Source organism: Drosophila obscura, unplaced genomic scaffold, assembly GCF_018151105.1.
Source record: "Drosophila obscura isolate BZ-5 IFL unplaced genomic scaffold, ASM1815110v1 contig_150, whole genome shotgun sequence".
Taxonomy (NCBI): Eukaryota; Metazoa; Arthropoda; class Insecta; order Diptera; family Drosophilidae; genus Drosophila; species Drosophila obscura.
Window position 1 is genome coordinate 11,838,798 of NW_024542736.1, and position 25,269 is coordinate 11,864,066.

General features: G+C 43.9%; 1 protein-coding gene across 12 annotated transcripts in view; it reads right to left on the reverse strand.

Moving 5' to 3' along the window:
• LOC111066469 (serine/threonine-protein kinase par-1) overlaps positions 1-25,269 on the reverse strand; it is a 51,460-nt gene that overhangs the window by 11,305 nt on the left and 14,886 nt on the right. For 6 of the 12 annotated variants that reach the window (XM_022355115.2, XM_041591623.1, XM_041591629.1 and 3 more), the window contains exons 2-9: positions 6,249-6,604; positions 5,984-6,183; positions 5,691-5,908; positions 5,018-5,618; positions 3,382-4,584; positions 1,638-2,303; positions 411-780; positions 36-308 (exon numbers count right to left, since the gene is read on the reverse strand). In XM_022355115.2, the coding sequence (XP_022210807.2) occupies positions 36-308; positions 411-780; positions 1,638-2,303; positions 3,382-4,584; positions 5,018-5,618; positions 5,691-5,908; positions 5,984-6,183; positions 6,249-6,463 (3,746 nt within the window). In that variant the 5' untranslated portion in view covers positions 6,464-6,604. Of the gene's footprint in view, positions 1-35; positions 309-410; positions 781-1,637; positions 2,304-3,381; positions 4,585-5,017; positions 5,619-5,690; positions 5,909-5,983; positions 6,184-6,248; positions 6,605-9,643; positions 9,741-15,487; positions 15,602-15,639; positions 15,786-25,269 lie in introns of those variants that run through there. The other 6 variants (XM_041591625.1, XM_041591624.1, XM_041591630.1 and 3 more) reach the window with 4 other exon arrangements.

Here is a 25,269-nt window from a genome sequence, read left to right on the forward strand (position 1 = left end):
ATGTTGCACACAAGTTTCGATGGCAAAACTTTTACCCAATGCGACGCGACGGACGCAGTCGGCTAAACGTGGACCGACTGGAGGCGGTGGTGTGACTCGATTCGGATGGCTCGATGCTGCGCTCCCGGGGCGTGATGAAGCCACCGCCCTCGACGGCAATCGGTATGATAAATTCACGTGGACTCTTCTTGATGGGCTGGGAGGTGCCCTGTCCGGTTACGGTTGCCTGTGACATATTTGTGGCCGTGGCCGTGGTGGTCGCATCCGACTCGGACTCAACCGTGGACTGACGTGACAGTGAGCCGGAACTGCAAGAGGTCGTAAAACATGGAAATACTTTTATAGCATCTTTTATACATGTATATCTTGGATATATAATGATATCCTGGCTACTGCTTCCTCTTACTTACCGCGTGGTTGTGTTGGAGCTGGTGCGTCCGTAGGCATGCTGCGTGGGCGGTCGTTGGATGGTGATGACATGCTCCTTGGGCTCCAGGCTGGTTGCACGCCCCGGCAGCGTCGTCTTGATGGGGCTGTACGGCATGGGACCTTCACGCGGCGGTGCACTGCGCAGATCGGCCACCGGATGCTGCATCTCGGTGCTGAAACGCATGGCCGGCTGGGGTGCCTGCTCTGGGATGCGTGGCTTGATCTCCAGCTGCACCTCCGACTTGGCATTGATCTTGCGGCGCGGCAGCGTGGCCGACTTGAGGGTAATTGAGGCTGTGGAGGTCTTGACGGCTCCCGGTGTGCCCGGCTGTCCATCGGCTCCGGGTGAAGCTGCAGCGATTAAAGAGATTCTCAGATTAGTTGTGCATCAATGGGTGGATGTGAGTGGGGCGGGGGCTGTGGTGCAACAGGAACGAGTAAGCAATGAAGCATAAGTGAACAGTAACAGAAATAGAAACTCGAAACAATCAGTGGGTTAAAGCGCTCATGTACTACATTGTTGAGGGTTAATTAACAGCAGCAGTGGCAGAGGCAGAGGCATAGTCAGAGGCAGAGGCACAGCGGCTACAGATACAGTACAGATAAAGTACTACAATCATTGGATGGAAATTGAAAGATAGAAAGAACACAACGAGCACGAACAACAACAACAGCAGCAACAACAACAACAACTACAACCAGAACAACGAGAACGACAACCAGAACAAACAACGTCTAAAAAAAAGAGCCCAAAGGATTCAGGATTGGATTCGGCCAACAGGAACAGAGCAACAAACAAAAAAAGAAGGGTAGAGAGGAAAGCAGAGCCAGGACTACAGAGAGCGGTGTGAAGAGTACAGGAGTACCAAGCCAGGATGTTATCACACTGATTAGACAGAGATTTCCATGCCACAAATGGCAGTTCGTGGGCAATCCATCAGCCTAACCAGTGTGTCCCGACAGCAAACAAAAACGGAGGAAAACAAATAAGTTTTTGAGGAACGCAACAGGAATCAGGAACGGGAACGGGAACAGGAAACGGAAACGGATTGAGTGGGTTGCTGGGCAGGCACACACACGCACACACACACACACACACGCACATAGCACAAAGCACATGTTTCTGGTGGGATGGGGGTTTCTCCATCGGTTTCGGTTTCGGTTTCAGGTTGGTGGTTGGGTGGTTGGGTGCCGCCGCCAAGACTTACATTTCAGCCACATGGCCGCTGGCATGGCAGATGTACTACTGGCATTGGTATTGAGTGTGTCTTGAGCTTGATTATGAAATGGTCTCGTGCGCGAATTGACATTGTAATTGACATTAGGCTGCATCGTGTTGCAGTTGTTGTTGTTGCTGCTGTGGCTGTTGCTGCTGTTACTGCTGTGGCCGCTTCTGTTGACGGTGCTGCTGCTGCTGGTGCTGTTGGCTGGCTGGGCATATTGCGGCGATGGCGGCGGCGTAAACATGGCACTGCCAGCCCCAGTCGATCCTCGCTGCTGTTCCTGCTGGTACTTCTGCTGGAGCATCTTGAACGGACTGCTAGACGCTGGCTGGAAGATGCTCGCCGAGCTGTAGGCTGCCTGTGGCTGCCAGGTGGCTGGCCGCTTTGATGTGGGCGACGATTTGCCGGGCAGGCCACCCCCGAAGAGGCGCTGCTGTATGGTCTGCTTGGCCGCCGCCAAAGCATTCGGTGAGATCAGCACTGGCGGCGCTGTCTGTGGGCCACATATCGGTGGCGAGGGCGACAGATAGCCCATAAAGTTGTTGCCACTTTCCGCACGTATCGGTGCACTGTTCGGACCGCGATTACCACTGCCACCGCCCAAGCCATTGCCATTGCCGATGCCACAGAACGGTGCCGGCCTGCGTATCACTAAAATTAAGATGATGAGTCAATGAATATGATGAGGCATGTATGTGGGGGTGGATGGATAGCTGGGTAGTCATGGGCTGCGAAGACAACAGACAGGTGGGATTCCATGAGTATGATAATGAGCGGAGCATTTATTTGCTTTGGGATTAAGCCCCATTTTATTGTTTGGCCAAGCGAAAAGGATAATTGACGGGGTAGAAGGGAAATTTGCTTTGGATTTTCACTTAGTTTGCTGGGATTCGCTTTGATGGAGAGACAGACAGAGAGAGAGATAGATAGAGAGAGAGACAGAGTTCGGTGAGTGAGTGTGTGGGTGAGCCGAAGATTATATTCCAAAAGCCAGATATAATCCATGCAGCACTCCGCTTGCAAGACGTTTACATACACATTGAAAATCGAAAGAAATTAAGTAGAATGTCAAAGTAAAAAGTGTGGAAAAACAAGACGATGGACTGGAGTTGGAGTCGAGCGCACAAGTCGTGGATTGTGGATTGTGGATGTGGTCTGGCAGAGCTAAATGCTTAAACTAAATTCAGGATATCTTTTTACCAGTCGAATGGAGTCGAGTATCAGTGTTCCTTGTCATGTGCTCGACATGTATTTTGTTTTTGAATTCTTGGACATTCTCTTTGGCACTTTTCGCTTGTGCAACGAGCCGCTTGGTAGATTTAAATGTTTAATTACCAATTGCAGCAATAATTTGAATTAAATTTAATTACTTATTTCACAAAGTACAAAAGAAAACACAATGTTTATCCATGGATAATGGGTATTATCCAATTATAAAACTGTTTAAATAATACCAAAACCGGCAACAGGAACTGATAAAGCCTCTAGCTTCAACTTCACATATCCATATGACTTTTCACTTCACCCATGGACGCCGCTGCGACTTGTGCTCCGAACTCAACACCAGATTCAGGATTCACTTAATGCTGGATAATATTTAATGTAGTAATGCTAAGGTGCTAGTAGTCAACTTTAAAGCGCTGCAGGGTTTAGCTTAACTAAAGTACGACTATCATAATAATGATCACAATCTCTGGCAGGAGGCACATGCGGAGTCTTGGCCACTCACCCGGCTGTATGGCGTTTCCGATGATGGCGCGCGCATTCTTCAACTTACGCTCGCGCTCCTCCCTGGTGGGCGTGGACTCGCTGACGCCGATTGTCTCCGTCTGGGCGCACAGCTGGTCGACCTCCTTGTTGGACTCGTTCTGGGCCTGCAGCAGCAGGGCTATGGAGTTCTCCATCGAACGGCGGGCCTCGTCCAGCGAGATTGAGGACACCGAGTTCTTCGAGTCGCTGGCCTCTAGGGACTGGGCCACCACTGGCGAGGCCGGCGGTGTGGCCAGGGACTGCGACTCGGCCTCCTGGGCAGCAGCCGCCGCAGCGGCCACCTGCTCTTGGGCGCGCAGTTCGCCGGGCGTGGGTCCTGCGGTGGCTGGCGGATTGGTCGCCTTCCGCTCGAACTCCTTCTTGAAGCTGCCCACACTGACGCCGGGTATGCTGAGCTTCTTGGGCTTCTCGGGCGCCGCCGCCTGGCTTACTGGTCCCGTCGTGACCGGTGGCGGTGGCTGGAACTTCTCCGCCGTCTCCAGGATGCGCGACTTGCGCCGCTCGGCATTGAACTTGTTCAGCGTGGACTCATCCTGCAGGCTGCATTTGCGCACGAATGGGGGTGCAGGAGCGGGAGCTACCGCTGCTCCTGCTGCTGCTGCTGGTGGTGCAACCTTGCCACTTGCCGTGGCACTCTCGTTAATGGCATTGACCAGGTCGGCGGTCTTGTGCTTGTTCACAAACTTTTTGATCACCTTGGTGGCATCTTTCTCCTCGGGCGTCTCGGCCACGGCATCCAGTTTGCCGCGCGTTGGCTGCCGGGGCACAGCCACTGGTGCAGCGGTGGCAGGTACCGGCGTGGGCGTCGGTGTGGGTGTGCCAGAGGCGTCTCCACCCATCAGCTGCTCGCACAGGTCGCCCACCATTTGCATGTCCTTCTGCGAGAAGCTTGGCTCCATTCTCGGCTTCTCCTCAGTCTCCGCTTCCATGAGGGTCGGTGGTGCAGGTGCGGGTCGCGTTGGCTCAGTCGGTGGTGGTGGTGGTGCTGCTGCTCCGCTGATCACAAACGAATTATTGGCCGGCTTCTCCTTCTTCTTGGCCGTGGTTCCTGCCGCATTCTCTGTGGAGACGGTGGGCTGCAGCTTCCGTTTGGTTTGCACGGGACTCTGGGCGGGCGTGATGGTGCGTGTGGGCGATGGCATCAGGGCAGCCTCTCCGCCGGCTGGGAAAACAGAGACAGACAGACAGAGAGAGAGAGAGAGAGAGAGAGAGAGAAAGGGTTGTGTGGTTTAATGAGTTTTGTGGTTAAATGACTTTAGTTTCAAGTGGTGTTTAGTATCCTCGAGAGTCGAGAGTGATTGGGTTGTATGTATGTGGTTGGTTGGTTATGGTTTGGGGTGTTTGGGGGGTTTTGGAAGTTGGAGAATTGGCAGGTGGGGCATCAGTTAGTGTGTGGATTGGGTTGGTAGTGTGGATGTGGTTGTGTGTGTGGTTGTGTGTGTGTGTCGCTAGTTAGTCTCCATTTATATATACACAAGAAGAAAAATCTCAGCGTGGGTTTTCTCTTCGGGGTGTTCTCTGACGTGGGAGCATTCAAGCGCATTCGAACGAACAAAGCATCTTCGATTGACAGGCGATGGATGACGTCAACTCACCAGCAACCATGTCCAGGATGCGGCGCTCTGCCTCCGTGTTGGGTGGGATCATGTCACGTATGGAGCCCACCGAATGGGAGCGGGGCACACGCTCGTTTGCCGCCGCCTTGGCCGCTGCGGCCGCCCCCTCGGCGGATGGCACCACCAGTTGGTCGGCCGTTATGGCCGCCGGGGTAAGGGAGAGGAGCACATCCAGACGCACGGGCGTTTGGTTGGCCAGATCCTCGGCCAGGTCCAGGCAGGAGACATTGTCGTTCTCGTTGACCCACCAATGCGCACAGATCTGCTCGATGCTGGCCCGCTTCCTGGGGCACACCGTCAGCATGTCCCGGATGAGGGTGGAGGCGCGCGACGGCTTCCGCGGCTCATAGTAGTCGCCCTGGCTGATCTGCTTGACGAGTCTTTTGAAGTTGGAGCCATCGAAGGGCATGGAGCCGTAGACTAGAGTGTAGAGCAGCACCCCCAGCGACCAGCAGTCCACCTCCGGTCCCTGGTAGGGTGTGCCCTCGACAATTTCGGGCGATGCATACAACGGGGAGCCGCAGAAGGTGCCCAGCAAGCGGCCAGCATCGAACACATTCGACAGACCAAAGTCAGCAATCTGGAAAGGTAGAGGCAGAGAGCGGATCTTGGCGTTCATTTCAACACTCTGTCATGAGTGAGTGGCACTCACCTTGGCATTCCCCTTCTCGTCCAGCAGTATGTTCTCCAGCTTCAGATCCCGATGGCAGATCTTGTGCTTGTGACAGTAGTAGACGGCGGTGGCCACCTGCCGGAAGATGCGTCGCGCCTCCTCCTCGTTCAGCACCTTTCGCTCGGACAGATAGTCGTAGAGTTCGCCGCCAGCGGCAAACTCCATGACCAGCACCATTTTCTCTCGATTCTCAAATACTAAAAAGGGAAATCGAAGGGGAATGTTAGGCTGTGGTTATTCCGTAGGGGTTCCATTTTGGCGCAGGATCATACCTTCATAGATGTGTATAATGTTGGGATGCTGCACGGAACTCATGATCTGCACCTCACGCCTGATGCGCACCAGATCGGCCTCGGCCTCGATTTTGCATTTCTTGATGGTTTTGATGGCCACCTCCTGGCCGGTTTCCTTATTAATACCTAACTGCACCTTGCCGTATGTGCCCTGGCCTAGTTTCTTAATAATATCAAATCTGCAAAGGGAATATCCAGTTAGCCATTATCCATTCTAATCACCAATCACCAGCAACTAACTCACCTTTGTCGCAGCTTTTTGCGGTGATTGTTCATCCGTACATCGCCCGTATTGGCAATGCCGCTCAATATATTGTCTATTTGATCCTGTGGTATTCCCGACGGATGTGCCAGACTATTGCCGTGTGCATCCAGGTCTGGGGCAGCCGCAGCCGTAGTAGCTCCAGTTGCCGCTCCATTGGATTGCGCGCCCACCGATTCGGGTTTGCTTATCACCATGACTGTGGGGCTGTGTGTGTGTGGGTGTGTGTGGTTTGGTGTCTGCGTCTGTGGCAGGAACTGCAACTGCACCGGGGGGGCTACAACTGGGGCTGGGTCTTCTTCTGTCGAGGCTGCTCCACTAAGAGCCGTTGCAAATTACTAAAAAGAGAAGAGAAGAGAAGAGAGGGGAACGCAATCCCGTTAGCACAAATGTCAACTCGGGGGACTCAGGGTCTGTCTACACAATCGCACGGCACGGAACGGCAGGGCAGGGCACGGCACGGACACAGCACTCATCCATCAAACGTTCAATCAAATGGGCAATCAATTAATTATCCACAAAGCGCGACGCACACACGACGACACACGATGGAATGACTGGGGAAATGCTGCTGCTGTTGCTGCCACTCTCTCTCTCTCTTGCTGGTTGCGCTTTTACCACCCGGTGCCGCAAAAAAGGAGGAGCAGCCGAATCTGCACTCGACCTAGATTTTAATTATGCCCAGGCAAGGCGATCCGGATCCGAGGCCAGCACCAACCAACAAGAGTTTAATGCCCGTTTTTAGGTGTTTTATGTGAGGATTCATGAGTACGGGCGGTTAGCTTGCTTGATAGTTTTATTTTATATGTAGTACGGCTATAAAGAAACAATACTCCTTTACGAGTATATCGTACGTACATATATGAGATATTTAACCAGAAGGAACATTTAAGTGGAGACACAAGTGCCTCTCTTACAGAGTAGCTTAGCTGTGGCAGTACGAGTCTCACTAGCATAAAGATGACAGTGAAGGGAGGGAAACACACAAGGGGGAAAAAGTCGTGAGTGCGCCAGAATGCGATGAGTCAGCCATTGGAAATTGTGTTCTTCATTTATGGCTAAAATAATGTTACGATCACTACCAAAATAATATATATTTTATGGTTTATGGAGTATAAAAAAGGAACTTGCTAAAAAAAAATTACTTATCTAAACAGATAATAAGCCGAATGGACTCTGAAATTCTCGTCTTGCCTATACGTCCAATTTTTGGTGTAGCCACGCAAGAAAAGATCTGTCGACTGTGTGAAGGTTGAAATAACTAAAAGATAATATCCCAAAACGTTGCAGTAATTGCGATGTTTGTTTGAAGCGCATTAGAAATGTTTCCGTTATGCAAATATTATATTCCGAATATACTCGTAAAGATCTTTCATGGGTTTGCTCTTGATGAGCTGCCAAAAGATGTCAACAGCGACAGAAATGTCCCTCTGCGCGGACAGGAAGCTAGTTGAAAGATTCTTTAGTGATATTTATCAACGATTTTTGACAGCTTGCTGTGAACGAACAAACTCTTCGCTGGTTTATTCTGAACCAGGGCTTATATGTAGTATGTGTATGTGTGTGTGTGCGGGCGTGGCAGCTTGGCGGCGGCGGAGGGGACATTTATGCAATTTTGAACGTCACGGCCAGCTCTCTCGCTTTTGCGCTCCACGCTTCTCTGGTTGAAGGGTCCCCCGAGTGTCTGGGCGTAAAGTGGTCACTTGTGCAGCTCTCCCTTGCCTCCCTCCTTCCTTCCTTCCGCTTCTCCACACTCCCCACTTGCCATTGTATTGTCTGAATCCAGAATGCGACACTATTAGGGGACTAATCTATCAGCATTGTGGATGAGCAGAGCAACTATCAAGAGAGGATTCCGCATCACCCGAGCCAGAGGTTTAGCGCGTTTTGTCTCTGACAGTTATGACCTACAAGCCAGGAAAAGGAATACGAATAGGAATAGGGAATAAAGGAAGGTCTCAAAAAGGAATAAAGACCCAGCAATTACAGATACAGATGCAGACCAAGGGAGAAATGATGATACATACAGCCAACGACAGATACAGTTGAAAGCCACTCGAGGCGAGAGAGAGTCAGAGTCTCACTAGCGCTGCCACTGCCTCTGCCTCTGCCACTGGCACTGGCACTGTTCCAATTATAAATGTGCACTTGATGGATAGTAAATTAAAGTGTAACCACAACAGAACCGAACTGAACCGAACCCAAGGGGAGCTCTGATCTGCTCGAGTGTGTGCCGCCACACGAAGTGGAACCTGGCAAGAGCCATGTGCAGTGCTTGGCACGAGCCGTCGCCGCCGTCGCCGCCACCACAACAATAACAATGGTGGTGGGGGGCTGCAATTGTATCTTTAAGATACGATTACACAAACGAGCGCAGCACGCGTGCTGCTGCTGCTGCTGCTGCTCCTCCACTTCTCTTTCACCGCTGTCACACACATAAATAAATGAATCTTTACACGCAATTATACATATATATATATATATATAGCACATATATACATTGTATATCGTTCTCCCTCTTTGCTTGATATATAGATGCCCGTATATCGTATCTTGGGCATCTGGGGCTGGGGAAAAAAAGAGCCAGAGAGCCAAATCCACATCCAAAATCAAATCAGGGCAACGAACAGTATTTAAAGTGCGCTGAACCCGACCGGCACTGTGCCGATGCCGTTCAATTTCGCTGCTCGCCAATCCAACTCGCATCTGCAACATACAATAACATTGCGCGGCGTCCAGTCTCGACGGCCTCTGGCTCGCTTTTCTTCCACTAAGACGGCGATTTTCCCCCATTTCTTCCCCTTTTCTCTTTTTTGTTTTTTGGCACTCAGACAGCACATGTCATTGAGCAGCTAGGGAAGCAACTAACTATGTGGATGTGGCATGTGGCATGGGGCTGCGAGATGTAGCACGGCGACGGCACCCGGCACGGCAGCAGCAGCAGCAGAGATAAACACCACAAGCAGCAGCTGCCCCTTGCCCATCATCCTTCCTCTTGAGTAAAAGTTGTTGAAATATCTTTGCTTGCTTTTCCGTCAGTTTGGAATTTCTTGCATCGTTGTCGTTTACGTAAAGGGAAAATATTTTCTTACTTATACCCTACACTAGAGCGGGTATCATCAATTTGAATACATGTTTGCTATGCAGAAAAAAAAACGAGCACGAGTTTCACTAGGATAGAGCTAGAGGATAGGCTAGAGGCTAGAGAGACAGAGAGAGAGAGAGAAAGGTGGTTTGCTCTCTTGAAAACTGTATTACTAAGCTCCTCTGTGGGAGAAAGATCGAATCTAATTTATTTTTTAAACTATTTTGTATTCTATGATTTTATTTTATAATTTCATTATTTTTGAAAATACGTTTAAAATTTTATCGCACACCTGCCAAAAACATCTACCAATTTGCCATAGGGTATTCAAATGTTTGGTCCTTCTTTTATTTAAGTTATTTTAGCTCAATTTTATTTTTTGCTCTTGCCTAAGATAGGATAAGGAATAGCAACAATAAATTCCATCCAGATAGGCAATGTAAATATGCAAATGAAAATGTTTTTCTGGGTCAAGTCGAGCGCGACATTTTGGCCAAGAAATATTTCTGACAGACGGATCTTGTCTCTCTCTCAATTTCTCTGTGTCTCTGGAGTACTCGTACATATGTGAATTTTTTTGGTATATTTTATTTGGTTAAATGCGAGTTCAGAGTCTGGAGGCGGGCATATGGCCCAGTGAACAGACATCAATCCAGGCGAGAAATGTCCCATATAATCGAGAATAATGGCATGAATTAATCAATGGCCATAAACTGACGGATGAATCTGGTGTTCATCGAAAACGAAATCAATTCAATGGCATAATTGAATTTCAGCTGCTGGAATCGTGCAGAATTCGTGCCACACTGCATTCGATGGAGGAGGATTGGGTGGACTCTAAGGATTGTGTGTGGTGTGTCTGTGTGTGTGTGTGCTTGTGGAGAAGTCATGGAAGGTCGGACGATGACAAAGGGCAACGCAGAACGAATGGATTCCCATGGAAAATGACAAATTATTTGTTTTTAAAAGGGAATACCGCATACAGAATTGATATTCAAATGCGAGTAATCCAATTTCAATGTAATTGTTTACGAAATTAAATGAATTTCTCTGTTGATGTATTAATATTTTCAGTTTGGTCTTCAATTACATAAATTTAATGACATTTGAGTGGCAACAAGAGGAAAGGAAGCCCCAAGAGTCTTCGAATTTGTAATGATTAATGAACACTCTGCAATTACATTAATGAGAAAGATGATACGATGGAGAAAGGTTCTGTTTATGTTGAGGCTCGTTGAACTTAAACAATTCAAATTGACGCCATAGAAATTTGTGTCTCAGTGTCAGTTCAATGAATTAAACTCAAGGAAATGATTTTACAAAAAACAAGTTAGTTAAGTACACAAATAAAGTCGGAAGACAAATTTTCGGGGCAGGATATCAATATCAATCAATCAATTTCTAGGCTACGGCAACGATTGGGAAACTTCCTTGGATTTTTTTTCTCTGTATTAATTTTAGTCCTCATCTTCCACTAGGGCACATTCGTCAATGAACTGGGAAATTTTCTACAGAAAAACAGTATAATTGTTAAACAGATTCTACACTTTATGCAATTACCATTGGAAATGTAAACAAATTGTAGATCCCCAAGTCGATCCACTATACTAGGAGATAGCTACCTTGAGTGAACATCTCTCTTAGTCGCATTCTATTTATTTAACCCATTTATCACGTATCCGACAAGTAATTCTCATAATAATACGCATCAAAGCATGCAATGCACCTTGAAATATCTCTAAATGATACCGAAATATACAAAAATATTCTATATACTTTGTATATCATTATATTTAGTCTCTTAACCCCGTCATATATCAAATTAATTACATTAATTTATTGTGTTAGAATAAATATGAATTCACTGTCAAAACCATTTCTTTTTGTTCAAATTGAATGATTCAAGCAAAGTCGAAAATATAATGCACAAGAGAAAGGAATTTTTGCCGTCTACTTGTCAAATAAATAATTAACAAATATGCATACATACAGTACATATACTGTGTATATGTATTTGTATATTATGAATGTATTTGGATGTCTACTTTGGCAATTAAAAGCAAGAGACGAGCAATTTCAAGTGTCAATAAGTCAGAGAAGTCATCTTTGGCATATGCGTTCAATGTACGGGAACCACAGTCCCAGTCCCAGACTCAGATCCAGACCCAGACACAGACCAAAAGCCAACCCAAATCAACATCAGCATTAATTGCGTTAAAAAACAATCAGAAGATTTATTGTTTTCTTGCCCCTTCTTTCAATGAAAATATTTATGCCATTTATCAAAATGTAGGAAGGCCAAGAGACCTCGAAATTAACGCATAAAGTCCTAGACTTCACAAGTTCAAGGTTCAAAAGGTTTCATTTCCACTCTTGTGTTGGGGTAATCACCTACCCAAATAAATGACCAAGCCAAAACGGAAGGCAGGCGGAAAAAATAAATAAAAACGATCAAACAACAAATACATAATTAAAATGCTGCAAAAGAAAAAGAAAAAAATAAAACGCACAGGAACAACGTCTGATTTTTTTTCTTTTCCTAATTCCTGGGGTACGTTTTGGGGGAGTAGGTTTGTAAGGAAAAGGAAAAGGAAGCATTTCCGATCCATTAAAATCGCTTGAGCTGTTCCAGCAGCGAACGATTTTTGAGACTAGAGAAAATCCAAAAATTATGGATATTTAAAATGAACATAGACAATAAATCTGGGAAAAATTAATTTAGCTGCTCCATGCACCTTTCGGCTTTTGTGGAACAACATGAATAATTAAAATAACAATTGGGTTTATAGAAAAGACAGATTTACAGGGTATCTTATAGTCAGAATACGACACCACCAGCTATAGCATTCTGTTTTTGTGCCTTAGCTCTGTTAATGCGCCTGTATCAAAGCACAAAAAAGAAACGTCCAAAAAAGAAAAATATAATATAATATAAAATAAAATAAGCAAGCCGCCGAAAGGAACAAGACATGTCAAGCATTTCCTTTGCTTGCACAAAAGTTGCGGCACCAGAACACATATACAAAGGCTCACACACACAAACACAGATGAGAAAGCAAGGCAGCCACAAGGAACCGTGCAATGAACGGCCGCCTTTTCCTTTTCCTTCGCCTGTCGCAGTCCCCTGTGCCACTGCTTCCATATGCTGAAAAAGTTTTTCTAGCGTTGAATTTTCCAACCATCAACAACAACGAACAACAACGTCCGTGTGCGTGTCCTATGTTTTTGTGGTTAGTGTTAGTGTGTGTGTGTGCTTGTGTCTTTGGGGGAAACGCGAATTTAACGCTTTGCCCTTTATGCCGGTGGAAAAAAAGCCACGAGCCAAACTTTTCATTTACACTCGCGCACACGTGGGAAATGTCTATCAAAGCATCAGATCATGCATCATATTATGAGTTAAACTTGAAAACTATCTACATACGCGTACATATGTATGTATCTCTAAAGCTAGATAAAATAAAACACCACACGTTGCTAATTAGAAACGCATACGTTTTAAAGTTTTGACAGGTTTAGAACAGAACAGGCTCTGTAGCCAAAACTATTTCAACTTAGGGGATTGTATCTATTAGAATGGATTAGATAGACAGGCCTTTATCCTCAGTTCCAAGGAAAATAAATTGATTGGCCCCCCCCCCCGTGGGGGGCACGGCTCCACTAGCCAGATCTATTCAGGTGATCCTTCATTTCAGAGATATGAATATGTATGTATATGTTTTATGCCTTGTGGGGGGGTTTGATTGCAAACAAATATAAATGAAAAAAAAAAAACTAATCCATATAAATTACATATAACGCGTTATGTATATGGGATTAAACAGCTGGCAATTAAAAACATTTTAAATAAAACTTAATACAAGGCAAACAATATGCAACTTGTATGCAAATATTTAATCCTTTTTTCATTGTGCATAAAATAAAATAAGCAAGCTAATTTTTGTATAATTTTTTCAATGCGTATAACAGAGCTAGAGAGCCTGTTCTGTCCTGAACCGCAACAGTGCCAGAATTAAATTCGAGCTCTTACGGATATAAGCCAGCTTAAGGATTTACAATTTCACCTTTGGCTTTACTTTCTTTAATTTTAGCACAACCTTCTTTTGCTATTAATATTCCCGCCATTCAAAGAGTGCAAGGTCCGTGCATCTGTCTTATTTAACGCCTAGATTTCAGAACCTATAGAGCAAGTGGATTTTTTGTGAAGACTCCTGTGATATCACACCGAAACAAAATGTATCTCTAGATCGCAACGCACCTACCGAACAGCTGAACTATTTTTCATTTGAATGCAGGACTTCTTACTTTGTTTCATTTCATTTCGTTATTTCACCCAACCATTTGGCTTGCTTTTACCTTAGCTTCATCTTCTTTTGTGGCCTATTTAATTACGTATCTTTGAATAAGGCTACGGCTGGCTACTATTTTCTTTTTACCTTAGTTTTCCCTCTGACATTGTCATGGGACATTTTTGTGTTACTTTTGCCAAAATGTAACCAATATTTCAATGCATTCTCTTTGGTCTTTGGTGCGTTTTGTCTGTGCTCCTGGTCTATCATCAGCAAATTGTGTAAATTTGGATATTTCTGTTTGCTCTGACTCTATAACCGTCTCGCCCCGCCACCGCCCGGTTTTCCTTGAGTTCCTTCTGGCTGGCTACAGAGCTTTCGCCATTGCCGTCGTCGCCTTTTGTTTGACACTTGAGTGTTGTGACATTGTTGCCATTGCCACCGGCGGCCTGCTTGTTGTTGACTGGCTGTGTTCTTGCATGGCTGTTGTCATTCAGTCTGTCGGTGTGTCGGTCTGTCAGTCTGTCTGTCCCCTTCACGGATATTGCATACGACGACGGACTGCTGTGATATAAATGCCTTGCCTAATTGCCATTTCGTACAACGTTTTGTGCACTCAACGAAGGAGAGGTAGAGGTAGAGGCAGAGGCAGATGCATATTCAAGTTTACTTACAGGCGACTCTTAATTATGAGCCAAGCCTTTATGGATTATTGATGGGGAATCCTGGATCCATAAGACAAATTGAAAGTTCCTTTGATGGGAAACTGAACAGATTGCACATTTCCTCAACACACAGAGAGAGAGGGAGAGAGAGAGGGCACACTTGAACTATAATTTGCTTTTAAGTGAAAAGAGAGGGGGGACAGCAGACCGCACTTTAATGTAATGATTATAGCGACCATTAAACAATAACTAAAACCAAAATTTAACACATAATTGCACAAATTGTAAAGCGGCATAAATGTACACGTTTATACATATTTATAAAATGCAATTAGCAGTTGGTTTATTTCTGAATTTAAGGCAAATTAAGGAAAATATTAGCTGGACTCCGACAAAGCGGAAAAGCTTGGGTCAGGCCGGGAGTGGGCGGTAGAGGGGGTACCTCTGTGATAGATGTAACATTAATTGTATCTGGCAGGCAATGAAAACGTATTTTGCAATTTTCCAAATCTAATTTCTCTGCATCTGCAGATGAAAGAGAATCTAACGAGATGCGGAAATTTGTAATATTTCTTTTCGGGGAGACGGAGACAGAGACACGAGCGAGAGAGAAAGCTAAGAAGTTGAGAGAAGAAAATTCCTTCCTCATAGTAGTCGTATTTAAAATCTCGTATCTCCGCGTAAATGTGAAAACAAAATTAAAAGAAATTTTTAAAAATAACTTTTAGCTAACACGCAAGAGGAATTTTTATTTGAGCAAAAGACCAGAGAACAAAATAAAAGCATCAGAGCAGCAGATACAAAAACATACCCCAAAAACACTAAAGAGCATGCGACGAGAGTGTACGAGTAGATATTGGGAGATGGAGCGGGATGGAATCGGGGGATCGGTTCAGTTGGTATATGGGATGGGATGGGATGGAACGAGGAAGCGGCAACACCGAAATGTATCTAGAAGAACGCAACAGCAGCAGCAACACCAAAACCATCTATTTCGTCTTCTACTCGATTCTTTTTGTTGGTTTTTTCGTTTCGTTTTGCGGGATAATGGTATTATAGATACACACAACACACAGATAGTATTTGGTATCTCCGAATAGGTCTGATTTTCATTTTTTATTTTTTTTTCTTTGCTCACATTTATTGACGTTTTCTTGGGCTGCAATTTTCATGACCAGCACTCACACAAGAAGCAGAAGAACATTTAAATTTTCACATTTCACATTTTACTTTTCATCAAAAGTTGAAAGATTTCTCTCGTTCCCACACTCTTTTGCACTACTCTACTCTTCTGCCTTATATAGTATCGTAATTCGGATATATGTATATCTTTATACCATGGGCATATATCCGTGCACATATATGTGTGTGTGTGTGTGTTATATATATATAGGTACATATATATCTATCTCTATATATGTATGTATATAAGATAATTCGCGCACTGGCTACGAGACGATGATGCCTTGCTCGCGTTGCTCTATGCGCTCGACTGACACAGCGCTGAAAAATTTTCCTCGATTTTTCCCGAGGAAAATACGTTTAGAGGAATCCGCTGAATATCGCCGCTGTGCCGTGCCGGTACTCTTTTGGGGCCCATTGTTATCCTAAAAATAAATGCACTATTCTCTCCCCAATCGCTCCCGATCGCTGCTCTTTTTCTCTCTGTCTGTCTGTCTGTCTGTTTGTGTCTCTCTGGGGAGCCTGCTCTTTCTCACTCTCTCTTGCGGTTGCTCACGTGTCTTGGAGCGAGGCGCGTGCCACGGATGGGGCTCTGGCAGGCATTCAGCATTATGTGTGAAACGAAACGATCGCAATCACGATCACTGCATATACATATATGCATGTTGGGGTGTCTATAAGCCAGATGATTCCCCTTACCCACTGTGTATGTGGATCTGTGTGCGTGTGCGTGTATATATAGCCTATGTAAACAGCTGCCGAGGGGGCGATAGTGGGGCCAATGAAGCAAATGAGCCATTGATTTATTTAGAAATAATTTCCTTATTTGCCATCGTACATCTTTTGCGTACACGATATTATATGGAGTACATGTGCAAAGGTCATCCCGATCCCTCCCCAAGAATAGTAAGGAACACATAGGGTAAAATATTACGACTGCATTTTTCATTTATAAATAAAGAAAATTAATTTTGAGGATATATTAATTCCTCTGGAGTGGGTTGTTGTTGAAGGAATAATAAAATGATATCAATGATATATGATGATAAAGGATTTATCAGTTGAAATTCTCTATCCGCTGGCAAGCTGTGTTATGATCGACACTTTAATTTCCAGATATGAAGTCCCTGTCCCAGGTACATTTTTCACGCCAACCAATCTGTCATTGCCTCACCTGGTTGTCTTTCATGCCCTTGTGGAAGCTTGTGCTCTTAACAAGCCATTTCTCCCCAGTTATCCAGTTATCCCCTTCAGGGCATTGCAATTTTTTGGTTTTAGCCCCTTTTTTGAGTGTTACAAAATGATGAAGCAGCTAAGGTTAGAACAAAACCGATTGGAACCAACTGTTCTTGCACCTTAGAGCCAACACAGAATAGACCAGCCGAAAATGCCTCCTGCCACCCGACACACTTTGAGTTGGGTGTAAGATTGTTTTCCCTTCAAATACAGAGAGTGAGAGAGTGGCGGCTCAGCTTAGAATTCCTGTCTATCCATCAAGCAGAGGCAGTGAAGCGCAGGGCAGGGCAGGGCAGGCAGGTTGCCTGGGTTCGAGTATTACTCAATGTACAGCTGGGTGGCCAACAGCATTAATCAACAGAGTCAAAAGCTTGTAAACACACTTCCACACAGCCCAGGCAGACGGTAGGACAGTGCTAAAACTATGTATGGTTCTAGGTCTATCCATCTACTACAAGGGGGGTCTTGTAGAATGTTCCCCTGTCACTGGCGGGAGAGTCTGACTGGGAGACTGGTTACTAGAACTGGCATTTGCATAAGGGGGAAAAGCATGCAAAATATTTCCCAGCTTATCAACGTTGAGTAAACATAAGCCGCCGCCCAGAAATGCTGTTGATGGTGATGATGATGCTGAGTGTGTAAAATCAGCAGCAAAAGCAGCATAACTGCATTAGATAACCTTTTAAATGCCTGTTCAAATATTAAATATTTCATTATGCCCAAGTTTATCACCTTTTAGTCGTTGTCGATGGCAGGGCAAATATTTGCTACCCCCTACTAAGTGGTTTCCGTCATATATCCTATCCGTTGTGGAAGCGCCAAAGAAATGGAGCATGCCTCGAGCATGCCGGCGTAATGTAATTGGAAGGCCAGGACCAGGACCAGCAGCAGGACCCACAGTCAGGACCAGGACGACAGGCAGTAAGTCAAACCTTAATAGTGGCACAAAGTGAGCTTATATAATTTCCGCACGCCATTCCGTCTTCACACAGATACTCACGCAACACGAATGTGTGTGGCAGTCTGTGTGTGTGTGTGTGTGTGTGTGTGTGTAGGTGTTCGGCAACAAATGATCGACCTAGTTAAGACCTCGCCTTTGCCTCGTTTTCGCCACATGAATGCACTTGGCGCTGCAACGGCAACACCGCTGCAGCGGCGAAAAGTCACTCAACAAATAAAACTACAAAAAAAAAAAACAGAGGAGAGAAAAAAAAAAGGAAAGTGCAAAAGTTGCATGCCAAAAGCGTCGCCAGAACAACAACAACAGCAAGTACATTAAAAATCAAAGTGTGGGAGGTATTGTGAAGGAGGGAGGGGGCTAGTGAGAGGGCCCAGACATGTGCTTGTGCCTGCCTGCCTTTCGCGCTGCGTCGCGACATTTCTGGAATTTTGTTTTTGTGCGCCGCCCAACTCCTCCAACCGGAAATGCCATTTTTGCCGACTGCTCAACTCTTTTCTGTGTGTTGGTTCAATAATGCCTAAAAGACTGCGACTGCGACGGGGACCGTCTCCATGTCCGGGTCTGAAACGGAACCGAGAGTGTTTCCCCCCGCACGTACCATGCATGGCACAGGCGCGTATGTGAAGGTGCTCATGAATCGCCAACTTTCGCTCGAGTCGACAGCGCACGCATACTCAAAATAGTTTACCATAAATGTACCATGACTGGGTAGGAGCAGAGCCGTCCCATCCCCGTCCCGGCCCGTCCCATCGTTATTAAAAGCTCAGCTCGAATGAAAGTTGAAAAGTTTTCCCTTCAGACGGCAGCAGCAGCAGCAACACACCTATCCATTTTGGCCTCCCACAATGCCAACTGCTTTTTTGCTCTTTTCGGAATACGAGTATGAATGGGTTTACACTTCACTCCAGCAAAAAAAATAATCATTGGGTTTGATAGCATTGATGATTTGCTAGTAAAGCGCAGGCGAAACGATTTGAAATCCTCTTTCTTATTCAAACAGATCAAAATGAGGTCTGTTTGTATTTCCCTCTAAATTACATTATACTTTCCGTAATCGGAAAGGCATTACAATGCATCCCATCCAATATTATAGCACTTATACATAGAACTCTCAAAGAAGTGTGTACAAATAGTATTTATATATGGATCAAACATTTTGTCTGCAGATGCAACTAAACAACTAAGACAAACATGCAACTATTATTCATTATTAATACCAGAAATTATACTCTTTCGAAGATTCCTCGCCTTGAAACGCAAGTTCCCATTTTTTTGATTACGAAATGATTTTACGCGTACTCCTCGATAGGGTATAAACATCTTCGGCAAACAAAACCTGGCTTTTCATATATTCGCTTTCTACTATTTGTGCTTCCATTTCATCCGACGGCTTCATTCATTCCATTGCACGTGGCAAATTTGCTTGCATGTGAATGGGCAGACGATGGCCAGAGGATGTATGGGCGCCGCCGTACAGAATTTAACTACAAAATGGCCTTCACGCATTTACCATGTGTGTGTTTTTTTTTCTTTATTTTAATTAGTTTACTTATTTACAGAGTATACTAGGCACACATGATGACAGGGCGCATAAGGGCGTAGGCAGAGGTGTGACCGTAAAACATTTCTTAGGGGAAGCCACAGGGTCTGCCTCGTGTTTGTGTCTGTTTTCAGGCATTTTTATACACGCTACTCAACGGCCACCTGGCGGAAGGTAATTCGTTGGTGGGAGGGAAGATATGTAACAAACGGTGTAATATTTTTCATCAGGTGGAAATAGCACAGACTGAGTGCAGTAATACATTTTATAAATTATAAAATTACATGAAAAGAAACTGAGTACTGGGTATGATAGTGCCGCGACACGTTTCGACTTCTTTAGTCCATTTTGTTGTCTGTTTTTAAACATTATTTCTGGCCCTTCTCTCGGACATATTTCGTGTCCATCTTTCGTGACATCTTTCGTTTCACTTGTCGTGTGTGTGTGTGTGTATGTGTGCCCATATGTCGGTGTGAGCCCATTTACACGCTTTGCGTAATTGACTTTGCATGAAATGGAAGTGTAGCCCTCTAGACTTGCCCTCGAGGCTTTTGTCAGAGCAAGAGCCTGGGAAAAATGGGACATAATTAAATGACTGGCAAATTACTCGCACAATGACAGCATCAGAGGAGAGAATATCAGGATATCCTGTTTGCTCAGCAACAGAAAGCGATTGCCTTTCAGGGTGTTCATGCCTGTGTTCGTTCAGTGAGTGAGTGATTGAGTGATTGCCCGTGTGATTGAGTGGGTCTCTCTTGGGCGCTTAGTGGGCGACAAGTTCCTACCCTGGAGAGCATAATTATTTTGTGATTTGCTCACTTAATTACACAACTAAAGCATTCTCTGCCAAGAGCCACATAAACAGCAACATCAGACTCGACATCTCGGTTTTCCCTCATTTACTTAATTGAGTTGTCGTTGACGTTGCCCATTCCCCATTGCCGTTCGTTGCCGTTGTTTTCGTTGTTGGTGCTCCATTTTTGCTGCGTTTTGGGCTGGTTTTCTTTTGTGGCCAACTAGCGGCAACCAAGTTTTGCGAGTCGACCGCCGGTCCACGATAAAGGTGGGCGTGACGAGGCTGGGCGTCGTGGCGCTGTGGTTGACTGCTGTTATTGTTGCTTGTGGCTTGTGGCATAATTTACGGTTGTAATTGTCGCACGTTGCTGTGGCTTTGTTTTCATTTGGTTTCGTTTCGTTTTGTGCTCTGTTTGCCTCTGTGGTGCCTCCCTTTTGTGCCATGGGTCTCCACTGTAGTACTGTAGTACTGTAGTACGGTGTGACACATGTTGAAAGTCACGCGCTTCACTTGACGCAAATTGCTTGCGGCAACCACTTAATCAGCAACATTTTGTACTCCTTTCGACCAAGACAAGAGGCCTCCTGGCCAAGAACAATTGCACAGAAGCACTAAAGCACAAGCACAAGTACAAGCACAGCTGCAGTTTTCAGTCTCCCACCACCAGGCTACACGTCGTATACGTAATATGTTTGGTGAAGGATTTTCTGTGTTGGTTCTCCTCTTGTTATTTCCTGTATTGTACACTCTAGAATGTGGAACAGATTGCAACAGGGATATAGCCATGCCAAGAAGTTTTTAAATTTACACCTTTCTCGGGGATCGATAAGAACAAAAATTAAAGAGAGAGAGATTGCTTCATTTACATTGGAATTTCATATTGTAGGATATATTTCTACAAAAATAAAAGAGAGAGCGATTGCTTCATTTACAGTGGAATTTCATATTATAGGTTATATTTCTGCAATCATGGCAGTAATGCCTAGATTCGACCCTGTAGGAATTAGGGAGTAGATTCCTGTATGGTTAGGCCTTTTATGAAGTCCAAAGCTTTAATGGGTCTCATTTACTAAATCGGGAAATTTCCTTTTTCTTAGGTGGTGTTGCGCTTGGTAATTTGTGATTGTATATTGAGTATAATGGGACAGAGACTATTATAGAGAGATTATTATAGGAGTGAGGCTGTCTTCAAACGTAGTCCTTGGTGTTGCTGAGTGCGAGTGGCAGGGAAATGACTGCTCATAGATAAACATTTGGCCTATTTGAATTTAGACTATTAGGGGAAAATATGTACATTGTACATAAATACATAAATATGCGAGACTGCAAACATTACTAATACTTTCAGTGCTATTTTACACTCAAAATTGTTCCAAATTAAATTATTTTATCTCTTTTACAAAAATAAAAAATTTTTTGAGATTATTAGACGATACACTGATTCAGCAAAATTCGATAAATTATGCATTATGTTAACAAATATTTCAATTCAATCAAAAACCTAATTGCAATATAAATATTGCATTTCTTTCTGATCTATTTAATGTTTTTGAGTTTCCACATTGCACTATCCTTTACAGTCTTTTTTACAGTATTCAAACGCATTGTTTATAGTCGAATATTTCGGTATTATATGCATTACCACTTCCTGCTGCTGCTGTTCTGCTGGCCAACTCCGCTGTGCTGTACTTTGTATTTATTATGGCATTTTATTCATGGCTTCGCTTTTTTGGCAAGTTATTTAAGTTCGTGTAAAAAGCATTTGATTTAGAGGCAACCATGGCGCAATAAAATGCGCACAACAGCCACAACAAACTAGTTTGCAATAAAAATGTGTTCATTTCGAAAGCGAAAAGAACAGCACAACAAAAAAAAATCATTTCCTAGACGCATGGGGCGCCGCATGTCCGACAACAACGGAGCGCGACAAACATTAATAAAAACTTTATTTAGCAATACCAAAAAAAAAAGTCTATGGTAGTAATTCGACAAAGAACTTAATGGAGAGCGATTTTATACCCCTTCCCTTTTAGTTTTAGCACATTCATCAAAGGAAAGGAAAAACTTTTAATTAGTGTACAGTTTTCCCTAGACCGAATGGGCATAATTCGCTTCGATTGACACAAATGGAGACCATTCGCTAAGAGCGATTTGAAAGGTGTTAAACGATAAAATCCCAAAGAGATAAACAGCTTTGGCAGCATTCCAAAATGTTTAAAAATTTGTAGAAAATTGCGAAAATATTTTGGGTTCTCGATGAATAAAAATCGGAAATTTCCAATATTTTAGGATAGAAGTAAATAGTACATTAATACGAACTTGTTCATTGTTCAACTTAAATATTTTGCATTGCATTCTCTGCTTCTATAAATGATTTTGAAAGATTGGTAATAAATATCAGTATTTAGAGGCCCAACTAAACATTTCCAAAAATTCCTTACTGACAGCCGTTAAAAGTATGCAAAACCCCATGGAATTTTAAAAAATATCTGTGATTTATTTAGTTTTCAGAAATATGATAGATTCATTCCTAGGTTAACTCGGAAATTAATCTTAGCAAAGAAAAAATTTATTCTTTCTGTGATCTTTAAAGAGAAACCTTGCGCTCAACGAGAGCACAGGGTATTTGGGGGAAAAAAATCAACGAATAAAGTTGCCTTTTTCTCGGCTGCTCTTTTATAGAAAGTTTTATAGAGTCATGGAGCGAAATATTGGTTTACTTTTTACGATGCAATAAATAAATATATTTCACTTACTCCCCTAACTATCCAGAAAGAGAGTTTCCTACGAACTGGGGCACACAGCGGCGAAAGGGAAAGGGAGAGGGTAACAGAACTCTTGTTAATTGGAAAAGTTTTGAAGCTAGAAACTGAATTTTGCATGCATCGTTGCATAAAATTCCGTCATTAATTCCGCGAGAAGCTGTCCCAAAGAGTGAAATAAGAAAATGTATTTTTCGCCAATTGCTTTTGGGCCAATTAGTGGAGCAATTTGCATGCGTATTGGCACGCACATAGATACAAAACACATACTTGTACCCTTGCACAGATACACATACAAGAAATTCTTGTGGCAAGAGAGAGAGAGAAAGACAAAGAGCTTTGCTGTGGTGACAAATGTTGCGCTTTCGGGGCTGTTCATTAATTTCGACATTTAAAATAAATGCACGCAAAAATGACAAACTGTCTGTCTGCTTATCCCCCATCCCAAGCCACCCAGTGGGCATGCCACATGCTCCACCATTCCCCACAACCTCCTTTGCCCATTTCCTGCACAGCGAAGGTCGCCGGCACTCTTGCCGCTCTTTTTTTACCGAAACTGCTGGCACACTTTGTATTCTTGTTTTTTTGTGTCGTCTGTTTTTTACCGCTGACCGCTGTCCACCACAGTGGGGACGATGCATTGAGGCTGACGGTGACGCTGGGAATCTCAACCCAAAGCCGAAACAAACCGAGAAATTAATTTAATTGCTTATTTTTTGTGCTGGTTTAAGCACTTTTACTCATTAAATTTAAGAGCAGACTGAGGAGGAGGAGCAGCAGCAACATCATCGGAGGAAGAGCAAGGCGTGGCACATGCCACTGAGACGCATGTAATTAAAATGCATTTTCAACTTTTATTTTGCTCTGCCTCAAGAGCTCTCTCACTCTCTCTCTGGGAAGGATTCGTTGTGCTGGGGGCAGGGGCAGAGGCACAGAAGAGTGGAAGTGGAAGGAAGGGGCACGGCACTGTTTTGCAACTGTTGTTGCCATTTAGTTTTAGTTTCGTGCCTTTTAAAAAATATATATACATACATATGTACATTGTACATGTAAAACAAAAAATAATAAAATAAAATAAAATGGAAAACATTCTCAGAAATGTTAAAACTTTCGACTGCTAGAGGCATTCGATGCGGGCAGGAATTGGCTGGGAGGCAGGGAAGGAGAAGGAGGAGTTTGGAAAATGTATGTGCTTGGGAAAATATGTTATGTGCATGAGTTATAGGGAAACGAGCAGAGCAGCTATTTTTCATGGAAACGACAGCCATCTTTAGCTAATCCCCCACATTCGAATGTAAAGAGAGAGCATTTTCTACTTAATGCCAAAGTATCTTTGCACTGAAACCGTTGCATTTTCATTTTATTTACGATTTATTTCTAGCTGAGAAAATCGTTTTTAATGGTAAGAGGATTGCAACTCTTAAGACCCTCTCTGATATTTGATGGAATATTTCATTTATCATGATAAATACAGTCGACTATTGCAGAAGTGAGCAAACTGTCGATTGAATCTTTACTTATTCAACCATTTGATTCTTACACAAAGTGCTTACATATTCAACTATCTAGAAAAATGCACTCAAACATTGTTAAAGATTAATCAAAATATTGTATTAATTGCATATCTTATTCTCTTTTATTTAGATTCCCTCTCGTATTTCTCTGTATATTTTCAGGCATTCTTAGCACATCATCTCATTTCCTGTGTAAATAATTTACATTACAAGCCATCAAATAAACGAGTGCTAATTAAATTCACAAGAAATCAAAACTAAAATAAAAACCCAACAGCGAAAATAAATGAGTATCGCTGCAGCGAAGAAAAACAACAAAAAGTTTTGCAAAAATAAATTAGACAAATGACTGGCAGTGAATTTTCCCACGCAAGCAAATGCATTGCGTGTGGGCGTGTACCAATGCCACATCCCTCACCCTTGCACCGCTGCTGCAACACACCGTTTGAACACACAGCTGCTCCAAAACCACACAGAGCGAACCACAGCAAACCAAAACCCACCATTTGTCGGTTGTTCATTTTCATTTCGACAGTTTTCCCCCGCTTTCAGTTTTCTAATGAATTTATACAAGAGTGAACCCAGCCAAATAGAGTTGTTCGCAGCTTAAAGTGCCACAGCCAGAAAGACAGATGGACAGCTGGACAGACACACCCGAAAAAACCACAAACAATTGGTTGAATAATATTTAGTTAAATCCTTTACGTATTTATTTTTGCATTATATCTTACCGCAGAAAATCTAAATGGCTAAAAATCAGTTCCGGGATGTCAATGGGAATGAGTAAAAGAGCTTAACGGTATAAATTTTATGGGAAATAAATCTCATTTAAATAACTGATTTAAGGATAACCTAAAAAGGTAAAATTCTGTATGACAGTTTTCCTAGCACCGTTTACTTATGGGAAACTTGTACAGCCCACGAAAGCCCTTGTGGAACAGTGATATACCATAATCATACTCTTTGTGGATTGTAG